The 18,073-nt window shown below is 44.8% G+C and overlaps 1 protein-coding gene across 1 annotated transcript; it reads left to right on the top strand.

Annotated features, from left to right (window-relative positions):
- Positions 1–503: 503 nt before the first annotated feature.
- Positions 504–16,809, top strand: LOC129045056 (talanin). Its single transcript, XM_054503325.1, is given in 9 exon segments — positions 504–511; positions 1,331–1,418; positions 1,849–1,884; positions 1,886–2,114; positions 2,898–2,927; positions 2,930–2,987; positions 6,800–6,807; positions 12,667–12,732; positions 16,715–16,809. Coding segments are annotated over 9 exon segments (618 nt in total).
- Positions 16,810–18,073: the final 1,264 nt, after the last annotated feature.

Below are 18,073 nucleotides of genomic sequence, written 5' to 3'. Positions count from 1 at the left end.
AAAATAGGCTGTGAATGACTGCCGGTTATGAGACATGCTAGATGCACAGGAATCACAAGTGATCGAAGCCAATTCACAAGAAAAATCAGGATGATATTATTTGAAGCAGCCTCAAAAGCAGGTGCTAGGTTTAGGGTGTGTCTACACTGCCCTGGTTTTTATTTCCACTCAGGTTTGGAAACTAAATGACACTGCTGTCTATTTAAAACTGTGTCTCATATATGTTCATACAAAGTGTGTCTAAATAAAACATAATTTACAAATATCTCCACAATGGTAGCATTTCATGGCCAAAGATATTTCATGGCTTGGAGTTAAATACAATTTGGCCTCCATCTAAATGTTCCAGTTGATTTAGAAATTGAATTATCATCACATTTGATCCAAGAAGACATCTTACAAGTTTAAAAACTAAAATTTGTAAATAGGAGGTTTCATGACTTAAATGGAATTTCCTGTGCCTCTGTTATGTAAATTACATCTTCTTGCTATAGGGAAGCAGTATGTCGAAGTGGGTAAGATATGGACGTTGGAGATAGATGGGCTTGAGTTCAAATCCAGGCTCTGTGATTTATTAGTCATGTGGCCTTGAGAAAGTTACCCCCTCAGTTTCTTTATTTTTAAAGCTAGGATGATGATGACAATAGCACATGCATTTCAGGATGTTGTAAAGATTAAATGGGTTAATAAACGTACATGTTTAGAACAGTGCCTGGCTCATAGAAATACTCTACAAATGCTTGCCACTATTATTGGTAATTCTTTCATTGAACGCACAATCATTAAGCCAATTCTTACTGAGTCCGTGTGAGTACTGTGCTGGGTGTGTCCTTTTGTAATCCTGTTGAAAAAGCACAGCTCACAAGGAGAATAGGAATTCTCATTCTAAATTTACGGTTGCAGAAATGAAGCTTAGAAAGGAAGTTAACTAACTCTTTACAGCCTGCCTGGTTACTAAATCTCAGGGCTAGGATTAATAAATTCATTCCTTTGTGCGTTCAACATTTTTTTTTTCAAGACAGAGTCTCACTCTTGTCATCCAGACTGGAGTGCAGTGGCATTATCTTGGCTCACTGCAACCTCCACCTCCTGGGTTCAAGGAATTCTCCTGCCTCAGCCTCCCGAGTAGCTGGGATTACAGGCATATGCCCAGCTAATTTTTGTATTTTTAGTAGAGACGTGGTTTCACCATGTTTGCCAGGCTGGTCTCAAATGCCTGACCTCAGGTGATCCGCCCACCTTGGCCTCCCAAAGTGCTGGGATTACAGGCGTGAGCCACTGCGCACGGATCAACATGTTGTTATTGAGCACTAGCTACTTATTATTCTAGGTGCTGGAATACAGAGAGGAACCAAACAGATAAAAATCCTTGCCTGCACGGAGCTTACCTTCAGCTAAGGGAGACAGTCAAAAACAAGGTAAGTCAGTATTATGCATAGGAGATTGTAAGGTGGAGTGCGCTAACAAGAAAACTAAGCTGGAAGGGGAGTGGGAATGTGTATGTGTGCGTGTTGAGGGAGGTGGAGTTGACAATGCAATTGTTGCTAGAACAGGTAACTAGGGAAGGTCTCACTCAGAACAGGACATTTGAGGAAAGGCGTGAGAGGAGAGGAAGCAAGCCATGGGTGGGGGAAAGATTTCAGGCAGCAGAAAGAGCACATGCAAAGGCCCTGAGGCAGGAGTGTGCCTTGCATGTTCCAGGGACAGTAAAAAGCCAGTGTGCTGAGGCAGAGAAAGCAGAGAAAACAATGGAAGATGAGATTAAAGAGGTAAGGGATTAGCTGACATAGGTACTTACTGAAGAAAACCCCTCCCTATGTTCCTGTTAACTGGGGTTCTTCCACAAAGTCAACACATCTAAAGAAGCCACTGATGAAACAGGCTCCCCCCTTGGAAAGACCATCTCGTCTTCCAACCTCTCCATCCTGCAGAGAGGAAAACCCAAGTTTGGTGTTGGCAGTCAGGTAATTCATCAGATCTGGAAACCACCTCATCAGCATCCCCCTGGCCGACTGGAAGCAACCGTGACGTTGTGCTGAACGCACTTGCAGAGTCGTGCTGTGGTCTCTCTGAGCTCATCACAGCACCTCCCTATGCAGGAGTTTCAATTCAAGGTCATTTTTGGTTCCTTTCAGTAGCAGACTCAGAACCAGACCTATTCAAGTGTCGGAACAGGGCAGACATATTAATAGCTAGACCCCAGTAGGAGTTCTATTTTCCATTTCCTCCTCCCCCATATTTATTTGTTTCTTCCTCTCCTCTGTGTGGTAAAGGTGATCTTGCATGATATTTTCAGATGAGGCTTAAAAAGGTGGAGTGGAGGATGGGAAGATGACACCCTGAATTGGAGCTCACTCTTTCTCAGTCCCTCAGGCTGGAGTTGGGCTCCCTGGGTTCAAATCCCCATTCTATCACTTAGAAGCTGTGTGACCTCAGTCAGGATACTCAGCCTCTCTGAGCCTCAGTTTAAAATTTTGAACTGGGGCCAGGTGCATTGGCTCATGCCTGTAATCCCAGCACTTTCGGAGGCCAAAGTGGGCGGATCACTTGAGGTCAGGAGTTCAGGATCAGCCTGGCCAACATGGTGAAACCCCTTCTCTACTAAAAATACAAAAATTAGCCGGGCGTGGTGGCACATGCCTGTAGTCTCAGCTACTTGAGAGGCTGAGGTAGGAGAATCACTTGAACACAGTAGGCCGAGGTTGCAGTGAGCTGAGATTGCGCTACTGCACTCCAGCCTGGGTGACAGAGCAGGATTCCATCTCAAAAATAAATAAAATAAAAAAATAAAATAAAATAAAATGTAAAAATATAAAATTTTTAATTGGGGATGATGATGACATCTTCCTCAAAGACTTATCATGAGAATTCAGTGTGGTCATTTAATTCTGTTTCAGGATTTAGCCAAATTTGGGTGCTATTTCCCTTTTGGGGGGGACTTTTCATCACAATGAGAAGGATGTCTTAGGACTCCAGGACATTGAGAGGTGGGTGTCCAAAACATGTGGTTGTCTCTGCATTCCCACTCAAAGCAGAATCCAGGTATTTTCCAGGTGCTTCCCTCTCTCTGCTGAAAGTTCACTTCATCTCCATCTGGGTGGTCCCAGCCTCCCAGGCTGGTAAGCCTCTTGAATTCTTAAGAGCAGAATTCAAGAATTCTTAGGAGAGGTGGGCCCTCTGTGGTCTAGAGAAGTGGCCCACTGCCTCAAATGGGAAAGATGTTCTAATTGTATTTATTCCCTTGCCTGGGGCAAAAGCTGAAATTTTCTGGTCTCACGCAAGGAATTAAGGAAAATATTTGTAAATTCTTTGGAAGGAGAAACATGAAAACAACAAGCAAATATCCTTTCTAGAGAAGGAGATTTTTAGCATGCGAATTTGCAGATTATACCTTTCTTCCTTCAGTGTAACTTATCTTTTGGGAAAAGGGCACCCAGAATTTGGTGAATGTTGTCTAATGGCCACAACTTATTAACCCTATGTGTTCCTGTAGACAGGGAAAACAATTACTACACAGTCATGTCAGAAAGCCTCCCATGACAGGGATAGAGCAAACAGTCAATATTACTCCTGGCAATAAACCAATGAATAAATAATACATCAGGAATAGCTACAGCATTTCATAGAAACAGCCAAAGCAATTATCTTAAGATCATTGTAATTAGAAAAACATTCCCGTGAAATGTGTCTGTAATTCAGTGATTTAAATGAATAGAATAATGTTTTCTTACTGGCTCAGACTACTACTTTAGAGATAATTTATCATGGTGTCTGATGAAGCTCCAATGGCAGGAGCCCTTCAGATTATGATTTTAAATTGTTCTGACCTATTGATGGCGGCAGCAGCCCATCTGGAGCAGCCGCTGGGGGGATGCCAGCTGCAGCAGGGGAGGCGCAACCAGGGCTGCGTGCTCTGCGGAGCCACCCGGGGCCAGGAACAGGTGGGAGTCCCGGTCCCCACCAAGTTGGTGGGGAGGGAGCCCTGCGCTCTCGGGTGCCCCTGCAGTAACCAGCCGCAGCTCTGGACCCAGGCATCCCTCTGCTCTTGGGGCCAGGAAGCCCCCCCTTGCCCCTGCTAGGCTAGGAAATGTCTGCTCCTGCTCCCTGGCCTCTCCCCACTCCCGGCGCCGGCTCTGATTTTGGAGCAAAGTTGTGTCCAATCCTGTGCACTGTCGCAACCTGACCAAGGGTGCGGGTGCTCAGGGCAGCACTGACATGCCAGACCCGCAGCCTACCCTCTACCTTGGCCCCCTCCGGACTTTGGGCACCAACAGTGCCAGAGGGAGGCTGGGGGCGCTGAAGGTGGCTCAGCGCAGGCCTGCGCCCCTTGGCACAAACAGCCAAGGTGCCATGGACGGCATGTTGATGGTGAGAGGCAGGCAGGTTACTGGCCAGAAAGGGGCAGGTCTGTAGTGAAACTCCACCTTCAAGCCAGGGACAGCCTGAATCCTGGGGACCAGGCTGCCAGTTCTGGGTGGAGTCCAAGGCCCAGAGTGAGAACTTATGGTGCTTTTGCCAGGCTTGCCCATGGCTGCGCATGAACAAATCAGCACACACTTCCCCACTTCTGAGCCCATTAAAACCCTGGACTCAGCCAGACTCAGACAGAAGTCAGGACTAACAGCTGTGGGAAGGAGCTACCCACTTCCGGTCTCCTTGACTCTTTAGGATGACCTGCCTGCAGATACGAGCTACCCACCATGGGTCTCGTCTCCACTGAGAGCTGGACACTTGCCAGGACGACCTGTCTGTGGAAAGGAGTTACCCACTTTGTGTCTCCTGAGAACTGTTCTGTCACTCAGTAAAGCTCCTCTCCACCTTGCTCACCCTCCAGTTGTCCAGGCACTCCATTCTTCCTGGACACAAGACAAAAACTTGGGACCTGCCAAATGGTGGGACTGAAGGAGCTATAATACAAACAGGGGTAAAACATAACCCCCGCTCTCCATAATGAGAGAAGAGCTGTGGCCCTTCAAGGAGTTCAGACCGGGGGGCTCCCCAGGCCAGTGTTGTGACACCTTCTTTAGGGCTCTGTGGTTCCTGGTGTCTCCAAGCTTCTGGGCACCCCTGTGTTTCTCAGTGCCCACAATGGAAGCCGCTTGTAGCACGCCTGGTCCACCATCAGCCTCGCACAGAGCCAGCGCCTGGAGCTGGCCTCCCCACTGCAGCCGGCATGCCTGGCTGTGTGCAGTGGCCAGAACCCCTTCACACTCACACATCCCTCGCCACTCTGCGCATGGCTCACCCTTGACAGGTGTGGAATCTGGCCAGTAGCTAGAGCTGAGTGCAGCCTGCGGGGCCAAGTGGGTGGAATGAGCCCAGCGGTCCCGAGGAAAACTTGGGCAAAGGTTCCACTGGCAACAGAGGTTTCCAGCTGGCAAAGTGACACCCTAAAGATCCTGTGACATTTTCCAGGACGCTATCATGACCACAGACTCAGCATCAAACAGTTAAATGACCTTCACAGAAACCCATGAAATGAACTTAAAGAAAAGCCATATGAGGGATTCCTGCAGGTAAAAAGCCTGCCACAATGTAGATAACCACCTCTGCCTTATCACATTGGAAAATTGTGGCTGAGCTGTGCCAGGATTTTGTGAAGGCTGAGGCAGAAGACAAAAGAGCCTGGCTTAAAGATGTATAGACCCACCAATTCCACTCCTATTTCTAAACCCAAAGACATGTGCACCAAAAGACATATGCAAGTATGTCCATAATTGCCCAGACTTGAATCAACTGAATGTCCAGCAATAGTCAAATGGGGAAATTAAACATTCAATGAAGGACTACTCATCAATTCAGTAATTTTTTAAAAAACCAATTGCTACATACAGCAACTTGAATTAATCTGAAAACATGTTGAGCCAAAGAAGCCAGCCACCAAAATATATGCACTGTGTGATTCCACTGACATAAGATTTTGAAGCAGACAAAACTAATCCACAGAGAAGGAGATCAGAGTAGTGGTTACCTTAGCTAGTGTGCAGGTAGGGTTTATGGAATTAGAAAGACACGAAATAGCCTACTGGCTGCTGGACTATTCTATATCTTGATTGGAATAATGATTACATGGGTGTGTATGTATCAAAAACTCACCATCTGCACACTTAATATTTGTACAGTTTACTCTGTGCAAATTATGTCTCAATTTAAAAATGAAAAAGTAGGAAACAAAAAATTAATATAGAGGTAAACAGGATGTGTGGTTTTCTGGGTGGCTTTTATAAGACTCAAACTAAAGAATTGTGGCTCCTCTGTAAGGAGAAAATCTGAATCCCATACAGATAGACTTGTCCCAGGGTGACACCGTGTTTGTTCATCATAAACCAGCACTATTGAGACTGTTGTGCCGGGCAGTGGGCTGGCTGGTGGCAACACAATGGGAAAATGGGACTGTCGTGGACTCACTCTATAGGGGAAGCAACACTTCAGAAAGAAACAACACACACAATTCTATCACTTTGAAATGTGATAGAGACAATAAGAAGAAAAATATACAAGACATACACGAGATCTTTTACAAGAAAGAACAAGAGGGAAGCCTACTTTTGTTTGGGAAGTCAGGATAGTCTCTGAAGAAATCACATTTGAATAAAGATGTGAAGGTTGGGTAGGAGTCAGCCAGCAGAATTAAGTGTAATGGAAAAACATGGAAGTGGAAGCGTGTGTGTTTATGTGAGACAGAGAGAGAGAGAGGAGCATGAGTAAAGGTCTTGAGCTGACTGCCCCAAGGAGCTGGGAGAATTCTAGTGTAAATAAAAGTTACTGAGTGGGAGGCGAGGAGGGAGAGAAGGCTAAGGGAGGAAGGTAGACAGGGGCCACGCTATAGAGCACTTTCCGGGTCATGATTAGGGTTTAAATGAATGCCAAGTATAATGGAAAGGGTCAGAGGGTTAAGTAAGATCGATTTACATTTAAAAGAGATCACTGGCTTCAAATAAAAGAATAAAGTAAAAAGAGATCAGAACAGTCAGAAGAACCAGATAAGACTATTGAAGTAATCCAGGAAGGAGAAGGCAACTTGAATTAAGATGGTGGCAATGGAAATGGAGAAAGGTAGATGGAAATAAGCTAGCTTTTCGAAACAAACTTACCTCCTCTTCTGATAACCTAATCTCTCTTCTAAAACTAGCTATTAACTCTAACCTGTGCTCTCTCTCTCTCCCCCCGCCATCCTACTGAAACACATATACACACTCACAGCAGACCCTCACCCTCTCACCCACTAGATCCCAACTGTGATGAGAAAGCAACAGCAATGATGCCCATTCAGGGCCTTGCTAGCAATTCCAAGGCATTATTTAATTCAAGAAAAGGAAATCAGGAGTAAATGCTAACATTCATTCAGGGTCACCTACGTGCCAAGCATTGGGTTAGATACTTTCACATTTGTTGTCTTGGATATCAAATTCGATATTATTATCCTCACTTTAATAGGTGAGGAAATTGCAGCATGAAGAGGTTAAATAATTATTTTATTGCAGCCTCATAACTATTTTAAATGGCAGAAGTAGATTGATTTCAGAGCCATCTGATTCCAGAAACCACATTCTTTCTACAACACTCTGCAAATGATTCTTTTATCAAAGGTGTATGGCTTTTTAATAACAAGACACCAAGAAGAGTAATCCACAGGGATGGCTATTAATGGTGACATTTTAGATTTTCAAACACCTGGTCAAAGGCAGATACCTTTGAAGAGCAGTCTTCAGATGCTCTGGGACACAGCCCCTTAGGCAACCTCGTACTCTAGTCCACCTGTGATTAACTACAAGTCTATCTCCATGCACAGGTGCCCTGGATGCCAGTGATATCTGAGAGCAACCACTAAAGGTCGAAGGTGGCTACACAACCTCAAAAAGTGGTGACATCAGAGCTGAGTTCAGCCCAGGTTTGCTGGGGCAGGTAGAGACTTGAATAATACTGAAGTGTCTTAAGTTGGGTTTCACCATAAGACAAATGGATCTAGCTCCTGCCTTAGAAAACAGCATAGCCTTGTGGGGAGGGAAAGGGTAAGAGTGAGAATCTCGCCAATTCTAGGTTTTCCTCCTGCTTTAACAGTGACTTTGCCCAATTACCATAAACACATTTCTTTGAGGTGGCCATGTGACCAGAGACACCATATCCTGGGGACTCAAGGAAGAGGGATGAATCCACAAGGGTTCAATCAGAGAAGCAGGGCCACTCTGAGTGATACAGAACTAGGGATTTGTTATTAAGATGAGCACGATTGTGGGAGCTGGTGAAGGGGGTGATGGCAAACTGCTTCTGTACCTGGTGGGGGCCTATAGCTGCTGTAGCTGGGCAGCTCTGGTAATCAGGAAAGAAGGCTGGATCTAATGTAAGGAGAGCAACATTAACTGGAAGCATGAGAAAAATTAGAACTGTCACCAGTGGAGGGTGTCCAGGTTCTTGGCATCTTGAATGAAAAAAATGGACAAAATGCACAAACAAAGCAAGGAAAGAACGAAGCAACAAAAGCAATTTATTGAAAATGAAAGCACACTCACAAGGCAGGAGCCAGCCTGAGCAAGCAGCTCAAGAGCCTGGTTACAGATTTTTCTGGCCTTTAAATACCCTCTAGAGTTTTCTCGTTGGTTACTAGGTGTACACCCTATGTAAATGAAGTAGTGGCCTGCAACCAGTCTGATTTGTTGTAGAAAGCGACCAATCAGAGGCTGAAGTGAAGTTACAAAGTTACGCCCTATGCAAATGAGGACTTGGCCCATGACCAGTCTGACTGGTTGCAGGAGGGGACTGATCAGAGCTATTTTCAATTTTTCATCTGCCACGCAGAAGGGCAGCTGGGGGCAGTGCAAAGGGAGTAGCCTCTGCTCCTTTTGTTACTTGGGCATGGAAAGCTAGGGTTTTCCTTTTGATTTAGTTCTAGGAAGTCATCATGAATTGGCCTTCCGTTCCCTGCCTTCAGACCCTATTCTCCTGCCTTAGAACAATGAGGGCAGAGTGGACCCCACGTATGCCTCTTATTGCCTCCAATTTTGACAATGTGGGGAACCTGCAGAAGCCCACACCTTCTCCATGAGACTGCACACACAGTAAGTTTGCAATGCAAGAATCTGAAGGAGGAGATTGGGTAGGAGCTGAAGCAGCTGCAGGCCCAGGCACTGCTCCATGACAAGAGGATGAGCCATTAGGTCAGCATGAGCTATGGGGCCTGCCTGACACCTACACTAATCCACAAAGAGTGGCTACCGCTTCCTTCCCTTCTGCCTTCCCAGTCTCATGCAAACTTCTCTTGTGGTCAGTCCTAATCTACAACCACACAGGGAAGACAGTTCTGGGAAATACTTCCAACTTAGCTAAGTTGACACAGTACCAAGGCCCTTCAAGGGGAGACCTCTAGAGACACATAATTACGTTAACTAAATATTTTATGGTGTTGGTGGGGTGGAAAGAGAATTCCTATTCAAACCTATAGTGCAATCCTAGCCAGATCCTTTGACAAAAAAAAACAAAAAACAAAACACTTGAGCCGGCCATGGTGGCACATGCTTGTAGTCCCAGCTACTCAGAAGGCTCAGGTGAGAATATCACCTGAGCCTGGGAGTTCGAGGCTCTAATGAGCCATGATCGCACCACTGCACTCCAGCCTGGGTGACAGAGCAAGACCCTGTCTCAAAAACAAAATAAAACACTTGAAAATCAAGTATGAAGTGGAGGAGAGACAAAAATCAACTAATAAATTATTAGTGAGTGCTGATTATATGCAAAGCCAAGTCGTTAGCATCACTGTGAAGATACAGGCAGCAGCAGGATAGGATTCCTGCCCTCACTGGAAGGAAGATAAGGTAGACAAGTGCCACATATGCATTATACACTTAATACTCCACACTCCCGGGGGCTCCTGCAGGATACTTCCAAAGGCTGCCTGCTGATAGGTTGATAAAACAGACTTGAGCATTCTCAGACTCAGGTTCAAATTCAGCCTTGCCCCCCACTAGATTTATTTGCTTAGTCGCTCTGAACTTCCATTTCCTGGTTCATAAAGTACAGTTAGTAATAATAATAATATAAGTTGGTTATAAAGGTGAAAAGAGATTTTGCATGTGAAGCACTGGCACACAGCAGGTATTCAATAAGTTGTAGATATTTTAATGTTGGTGATCATCATCCCTGTTCCGTTTTAGACCCAAAGCCTACCTGAGTAGATGTATGACCTTAGTGCCAGGGACCTATGAGCTTGCAAAATACATATATGTGTCCAATCTCTTGATGATCCGCAGTTTGGATAAGCTGATGTTTTCCATATTCATATAATCATTCGGTAAATAGTAAGGGCCTAATACTATGCAAGACATGTGTGTCCAAACCATGTTCTAACAGCACAGCAATATAAGTCAGGGAGCTAAAAGCCTCAAATGGCGAATGCAAACAACATTCTTAGGAGCCGAAGTTCAGTTCAGCAAATATGTCCTGGAACTTGAAAGAAAAGGAAGAGGGGTTGAAAGAAAAGATGCCTCACTGTCACTTATAGTGGTCAAGGAAGATTTCAGAGAGCAAGTGGCATTGGGGTTCAGCTTGGAAGAATAGGCAAGATTCACACCAGGAGGGAGGAGGGCAGAATTTCTGGGGCAGTGGAAGCTGGAAAGCCCATGATGTAGTCACAGGGGAGCAGGGAGAGCAGAGTGGGCTTGTTCGGTAGTAAGTAGGTCAAGAAGTAGACTGTGCGGGGCTTTGAATGCCAGGGTCAGGAGTTCAGACTTTGTATGGTGGACAGCAGAGTCACTGAAGGTTTTCACAGAGAGAAGGGGCACAATGGAAGCCAAGTTTTAGGAAAACGAAGGTGGCAGAAGTCTATCGTCTGTATAGGATTGAGGAGAGACTGCAGGCAGGAAGGCTGACTGGACATCCTGCCACAGAAACTCAGAACTAGAGAGAGGTCCAGTAAAGAGACACTGAGAGTGCAGGGAGGACTGCAGGGACTCGTGGGAAGGGAGAAAGCAATGCTCTTGGTGCCTGCTTGCACATAAGGAGTGACTAGAGGTGTGAGAGATGAGCCGGAATTCCAAGCCTGGGCAGCATGAACAGAAATAGGGAAGCCGGGGCTGGGGTGTGGGAAAGAGAAAAGAGGCTGTGTTCCATGTGGAGAGTCACTGAGGAGCCCTGAAGGCACAGGCAAGAGATGAGGGCAGAGGAAAGATCGGGGGGTAACCTCCAGAGAAGGGCAGACTGAACTCAGAAAATGCCTGAATATAGGGAGGGACAGGAGGTACCAGAGAAAGAACAGAGGCCTGGCATCCCAGGAAACCTAATGAAACCTTCCAATTGCTGATGGAAGACAGTGAAGACCTCCAATCCTTATAGTTCTTCCTGATCCACTGGTGCTTGTTTCTACAAGGGAAACATCACATTGCAGACCTGCTCAATGGCTAAAGAAAAGAGAAAACTCAGACCATTCCCAAAGAGAGAGAGTATTCCCTCAGAAAGAGTTACGCTACCGCCCACATCGTGGTCATGATGCTGCATGCGTCAGAGTCCCTCAAGAACCAGACGGTGCATTCAAAGTGTTGAAGAGTGATGATGCAGAGGCCATTTGCTGAGTCAGGCACCAAGGACCAGCCACATTCATACACTGTCATCCTCCTCATCCTGAAGGGGAGCAGAGGGAATGGAGTTACTTGAAGCCTAGAGAGGGCCAAAGGGGTAGAGCCAGGTGCCCAATCAGAGTGGTGGCTATAGGAGAACATAGCTACTGCCCAGAAGAGCAAGACGAATAAATACCCCAACGTTTCTCTCCTCCCACCTCCCTGTGTCCTATAAGCACTTCTCATTAGCCAAACGACCCAGAAGCCACAAGACAAGGAAGTCTAGCCAATGCAATCTGCAGTGCTCAGTCTCCCGAAGCACAGAGCAGGTCAGAAAGGTGTGGAGGATGGATCTTGGAAAGAAAATGGAGAATAATGAGAACATTGGCCCATTTTCTTCCTTAGTTCAAAGTTCTACTTTGAGCAGAAGTAGACACGATTAATTTTTATTATAAATGATACACACTTGGATGGTGTTTTATGATTTCTGAACTATTTCATATAGATTCTCCTTTTTGAGCTACACAGTATCCCTATGAGGTAGAAAACACCATGTTATTTATGTCCATTAAACTCTGAAGTCCAGAGACATTAAATGATTTATTCAAAGTCACACAGTGAGTGAATTGTGAAGTCCACGTTAAAAATAATGCCCTCTAATTCTTAACCCACTGCTCTTTCCCAGGTGTGAAATTAATTTACCCGGGAAGGTGCCCCTGCTGTAAAAGACAACAGGACACAGCTGTCCAGAACGTGGCATGTCTTGTGGCCCTGGCCCATTTGGGTGCACAGAGCTGTCCTGAGTTGTTTTCAATAAGCAAATATTCCTGACACTTCAATTATCCCAACCCAAACAATGAATACATTGTGCAAGAGGCTTCATAAATTTCATTCAGTTGGATGCAATGAGAATAATATAAGTCAAAGCTTTGTGTGTATTCCCTCAAAAAAAAAAAAAAAAGAAAAGAAAAAAAGAAAGAAAGAAAAAAGAAACCACCCAACAAAACAGAAATTGTTGTAAGGAAAACATCTAGGCTACAAAAAAGAGGCAACACAGGCTCTGTGTTCATCTCTATCCCTGTATCTCTGCAGAGTAAGTGTCTTCAGTCAGGAACCCCAGTCTCTACAAGTCAAAGCAGGAATATCAGCCTTCTTACACTTGGACAACTCCAAAACTGTGTGATTGGTAAGATTTTTTTTTAACTTTCCTATATTTGATGTCTTGTCCTCCTCATGTATACCCTCCTTGTCCACTTCCTCTACCCTACTGTCATGGGCTGAATTGCATCCCCTCCCCACCGGCAAAAGATATTACTGAAATTCTAACTCCCAGTACCTCAGAATGTGGCCATCTTTGGAAATAGGGATGTAAAAAAGGAATCAAGTTAATCTGAGGGTGTTACAATAGGCCCTAAGCCAATATGACTCGTGTACTGTGAAAAGAGGAAATTTGGACACAGAGACTGACACATAGAGGGAAGATATGCATAGAGACATAGAGAACACACCCATCAACCAGCCAAGGAACACCTGAGGCCACCAGGAGCTCAGGGAGCCCTGGAACAGATCCTTCCCTGGAGCTTTCAGAGGAAGCATGGTCCTGTGGACACCTTGATCTTGGACTTCTGCTCTCCAAAACAGTGAGACAATAAACTTCTGTTGTTCTAAGCCACCCAATTTGTGGTACTTTGTTTACAGCAGCCCCTAGGAAATTAATACACCCACTAGATGTATGCACATTTATATCAAAGATATAGCCAGGAAAATGGTAGTTATTTTCTTGGCAGAACTCAAGGTTTCATACAAAAATGTCCACAGAAAGTGCTGGAAAAGGTTTATATAGATTACACATTGATCCTCTTTTCCAACTCTGTAGAACAGGAGTGGATTAGGTTTTGTGACAATATCTGATGCGTTGGTACCAGAATTAATTATGACGCGTTTGGTTCCAAGTAATAGTATATCCATATTAAGATGGTTTAAACAATGAAAACAACATCTTGACTCCCATACCTGAAAGTGTAGATCTACTCTGGGCTTTAAGCATGATTTTATTAAGGCTCTAGATTCATTTCTCTGTAATTCTCTTCGCCTTGACTCTTTTGTGTGTTGATTCCATCCTCAGGCTGGCTTCCCCCATGGTATCAAAATCATTGCAGTGGTTCCGGCATGCATGTCTGAATCCAACACTTCCTGGAGAAAGAATGCTTTTATGCCCTAGATTCTTCAGCAACAGTCCCAGATGTGGTGCTGATTATTCCATTCCTAACCAATCCTAGGGGAAAGCCAAGTACTGATTGGCTATGCTTCACTTGTGTGGTCCAATCACTGTGGCAAGATGCTTGAATTTCCCTAATGGCTTGGACCATTCAGGACCTCCTGCTGGAGGTAGGGATGAGTGATCAGATATGCAGGATACCCCTGAATGGAAGATGATCTAAATGAACATTGAGGAAGCACCACATGTCCAGTCCAGAACTAAACCCTCTGCATATTGCAAAGTCTAATCTTGTCAAGATCTGATTGTTAGAACATTAGCTTGAGCTAGACCCACCTGCTTAAATGTGGAATCTAGAATATGAAGATTTCATTTACTCTCTGAGGAGGACCTATAAGTTGAGGAGGTGAGATTATATTTATTTTATTTATCAAGCACTGTTCCAGTTACTATGGCTACATAAGAAGTTATCTCAAAATGTGGCATCTGAAAATAAAAATCATTATTATCTCTCGAGGTTTCTGTGGATCAGGAATTCAGGTTGAGAGTAGTTGGGCAGATGTAGCTCAGGTTCTCTTGGTGGTTGCAGTCATTAGGTGGCTAGTCATTAGTCATTAGTGGCTAGGGTCATATCAAAGGCATCATCACTAAATGTATACACATTTATACCCAAGGTGGCACTTCACTGGGGACTTCAACAGCTGAGGCTTCTTGGACTTCTGTATTCCTACGTTGTCTCTTCATGTGATCTCTGCAGCATGGTGGCTTCAGGATAGGGCTCTCAAGGGTGTGTGTGTGTGTGTGTGTTTTGTATCTATCTCTATCTCTCTCTCTACACACACACACACACACACACACACAGAGAGACAGAAGCAGGCGGGTCCTTATCACCTTCCATGACCTAGCTGTAGAAACCAGCAGCTTCACTTCTGCAACAAACTGCATCAGAGAAGTCACAAAGTCCCTCTGGGTCCAAGGGGAGAGGAAACAGACTCCACCCAGAATACAGAGTGGCAAGGTTCTAGCAGAGCACATGGGACCAGAAAATTACTGTGTCCCCATATGAAAAATACAGTCTGCCACACACGCTTATAACATTTATATACCATAGACTGTTCCGAGTGTGTTACAACAACAAACTCATTTAATGGAATAGGGTACTAGACTTCCTTTTATAGATGGCAGATGCTGTGTGTACCCCACCCACATTTTTTTGGCCCTCATCATTTCAGCACCTACCAGCTCATCTTCCAAATGCAGGATCTTGGCCCGAGAGCTTCCACTGGCCTCTGGAGCCTGGTGTGTTCTTGCACGCAGCAGGCCAGATGTATTGGGGAATAGATTTCCTCTAGGAGCAGCTGTCAACAAATAATTGGCAGGAGTTGATTTATAAATGCCCTGGCTCCCTTGCCCTGTGGTGGCAGGATGGGATTTGATTCTGAGGCATGTGCTGTATGCTGGCTTCCACAGTCCCCCATGCAGTAAGCTTCAGTGGCCCACAGTGGCAGCTTTCTTGAGAATGCAACTCCATTGTCTGCCTTTCTTTCCCTGTCTTCTTCCTACTACCACACTAGTGTTTCCTGTTCCTCCCAAATAATCTGGATTTGAACTTTTCTGGAGGAGCCCAGACCAAGACTTTTAACTTGCCCAAGATCACTCAGTTAGGAATTTGAACCCAGATTATGATTGTAGGTAGCTTTGAGAGGCACTTTCTTAGCACCTATTAAGTGACATTAGAGAAAAGGCAGTGCCGAAGAGCCCAGGAAAAGGAGGTAAAATACCTCCAGTCTAGACTTGGGATGTTCCAAAGTTACAGCCACCAAACACTTATTGAGCTTATACTATGACCCAGGCATTGGGCTACATGCTAGGGGACCTTGGCTCACTGATTCTGGGATGGATATAAAAATTCTTGGCCAAATTCTCCCTCTTAGCTGTGATGAAGAACATCATAAAACTTTTAGATGAGAAAGCCCTGCTCTAGTATAAGATTCATTTTGCTAATCCTGCTTCTGGGACTTCAGCATGGGCCGCTGGGATGGGGCTAGAATGAGCGTATTAGTTGGGGATGCCATAATCAAATACCATCGACTGAGTGGCTTAAACAACCAAGATTTATTCTCTCACAGTTCTGGAGCCTGGGAAGTTCAAGGTCAAGGTGCTGGCCAGTTCAGTTTCTGCTAAGAGCTCTCTTCCTGGCTTTCAGGAATCTGTATCCTTTCTGTGTCCTCACTTGATGGAGAGAGGTCTCCTGTCCTCTTTTTATAAGGACACTAATCGTGTTGTATAAGGGCCCCACCTTATGACCTCACTTAACCTTAATTAGCTCTGTATAGGCCCTTGCTCCAAATACAGTCATATTGGGGGTTAGGGCTTCAATATATGAATTTTGGGGGACACAATTCAGTCCATAGCAGTCAAGTTCTAGTATAGTTTTCTGCAGGGGTTCACACCTTTTAAAGCATTTTAGCTTTATTTTATTTTGTTAGCAATCATTACCCACAGCAAGTCGAGGGTGGAAGCACTTTTGACCACAAAAAATACTTTTAAAGTCTAAAAAGCATAAATATTGTGTGACTGGATGGGCCAGTGTCCTGTCTTAAGGAAGCCCTGCCAAAGGCCTCCCAGGGCAATTCATGCTGCTCCATTCATGGGAGACTGCAGTCCCACATGTAAGTGCCTTCATTAAATCCTCTCCCACTTTTGCTCAAACTCAGGGTTTTTTTTTGTTTTTTGTTTTTTATTTTTTTCCTGAGAACATGCTGTCTCTTTCTCTCTCTGAAATTCTAGGTAATATCTGTATGATTAAAATAATCTAGATTAGAAGTGTGCTGCTTTGGCCAAATAGCTGGGTTTCACAGCAGCCAGCTCAGCAAGCCCAGTCTTGGGCTCTAAACAAGGTACTCCAGTTATTGAATCTAATCTTTCTCCCTTGTCTCTGTCTTCATAGGCAAATCGACAATCATTGGTTTGTTGACTGAACATCTGTTAGTTGTAAGGCACGGTGTCATATGCTTTCCTTGGGGCTTGCCTTCAAGCAGCTAACAGAAATAAGAAGAAAACAGGTGAAAAAGACAGTGTGATAAGGCCATGGTGGTGGATTGTGGATGCCCTGCCCTGTATCCACCTGAGTTTACTTGGGAGAGAGCCTCTACAGCATGATGGCAACTTCCCCCTCACTGACTCAAATGTTAATCTCCTTTGGCAACACCCTCACAGACACACCCAGGATCAATATTTTGTATCCTTCAATCAATAAAGTTGCCATTCAGTATTAACCATCACACCTTCTAAGCCATCATCTCCTCCTAATCCTCCCATAACAATGGGTATAAGTTATGAAGGTGGGTTAGAAACTAGTGCCTATCCCTCATTAAGTTGCCAGATGGATTTAACAGCACCTCAAAGTCAACATGCCCCAAGTCAAAGGCTTCTTTACCCATGAAATAAGCTGGCTTGCTACTTTCCTACATCTCTGAATGGCTCCACCATTCCTCTGGCAACCATGCTCTCAAAGCTCGGAGGGAGGAAAAGAAAATGGATCTAAATAGAATGCCGGGTCCCACACTGGATATTTTCACACCTTACCTCATTTAATACAAGCAAGGAGGTAGACAATATTGTCTACCTTTGCAAATGAGGAAACAGAGGCTTAGAGAAGTTAAAGAATTTGCCTGAGAATAAAGCTAAAAGTAGCTTTAAAACACTAGAGCTGGGATTGCAAGTTTGATGCAAAGTTTGTGCTCTCTTCATCCTTCACCAAGACCTTTCATTTTCCCTTTAAATATCTCTTACATCTGCATTTCCCTTCCATTCCCATCACTAGCACTGTCTTCTAATGCCCCACCCAATGGGGAAGTCTCCAATAGGTCCCCCTGCTTATAACAGCCAAGAGGGTAGCTATAAACTAGGTCCAATAACATGCTTCACGTGAGGGAACTGATGGACAGCTGTCTAATGCATAACCTCTGGCCTCAAAGGAATTTACAGTTCAGAGTCCAAAATAGCAAGGAAGTGGTGGCAGGAAGGTGAGAGAAAAGGGTGGGAGGGCGAGAGAGGGGAGGGAAGGGAATAAGGTATGGGCAGTAGAGGGAATCTGTCAGTCTCATGGTTTGCCCTAAGAACCCTTCTGCTCAGCCCCAGCCTGCTTCTGGGAACTCCTCCTCACCCTCCTTGCTGTCCATATGGGCTCAATGTGAGTAACCACAATTGTAGAGTGTGGCCGTCATCTTCTGACATGGTCCTAAATAAACCTAACTGAGTAGCCAGAAGAATCACTTCTAAGGTAAACATCTGTAAACATTGGTTA

This window comes from Pongo pygmaeus, chromosome 8 (assembly GCF_028885625.2).
Source record: "Pongo pygmaeus isolate AG05252 chromosome 8, NHGRI_mPonPyg2-v2.0_pri, whole genome shotgun sequence".
NCBI classification, from domain to species: Eukaryota; Metazoa; Chordata; class Mammalia; order Primates; family Hominidae; genus Pongo; species Pongo pygmaeus.
Note: the sequence above shows the minus strand (reverse complement) of the source record. Positions and strands in the feature narration are given on the sequence as shown.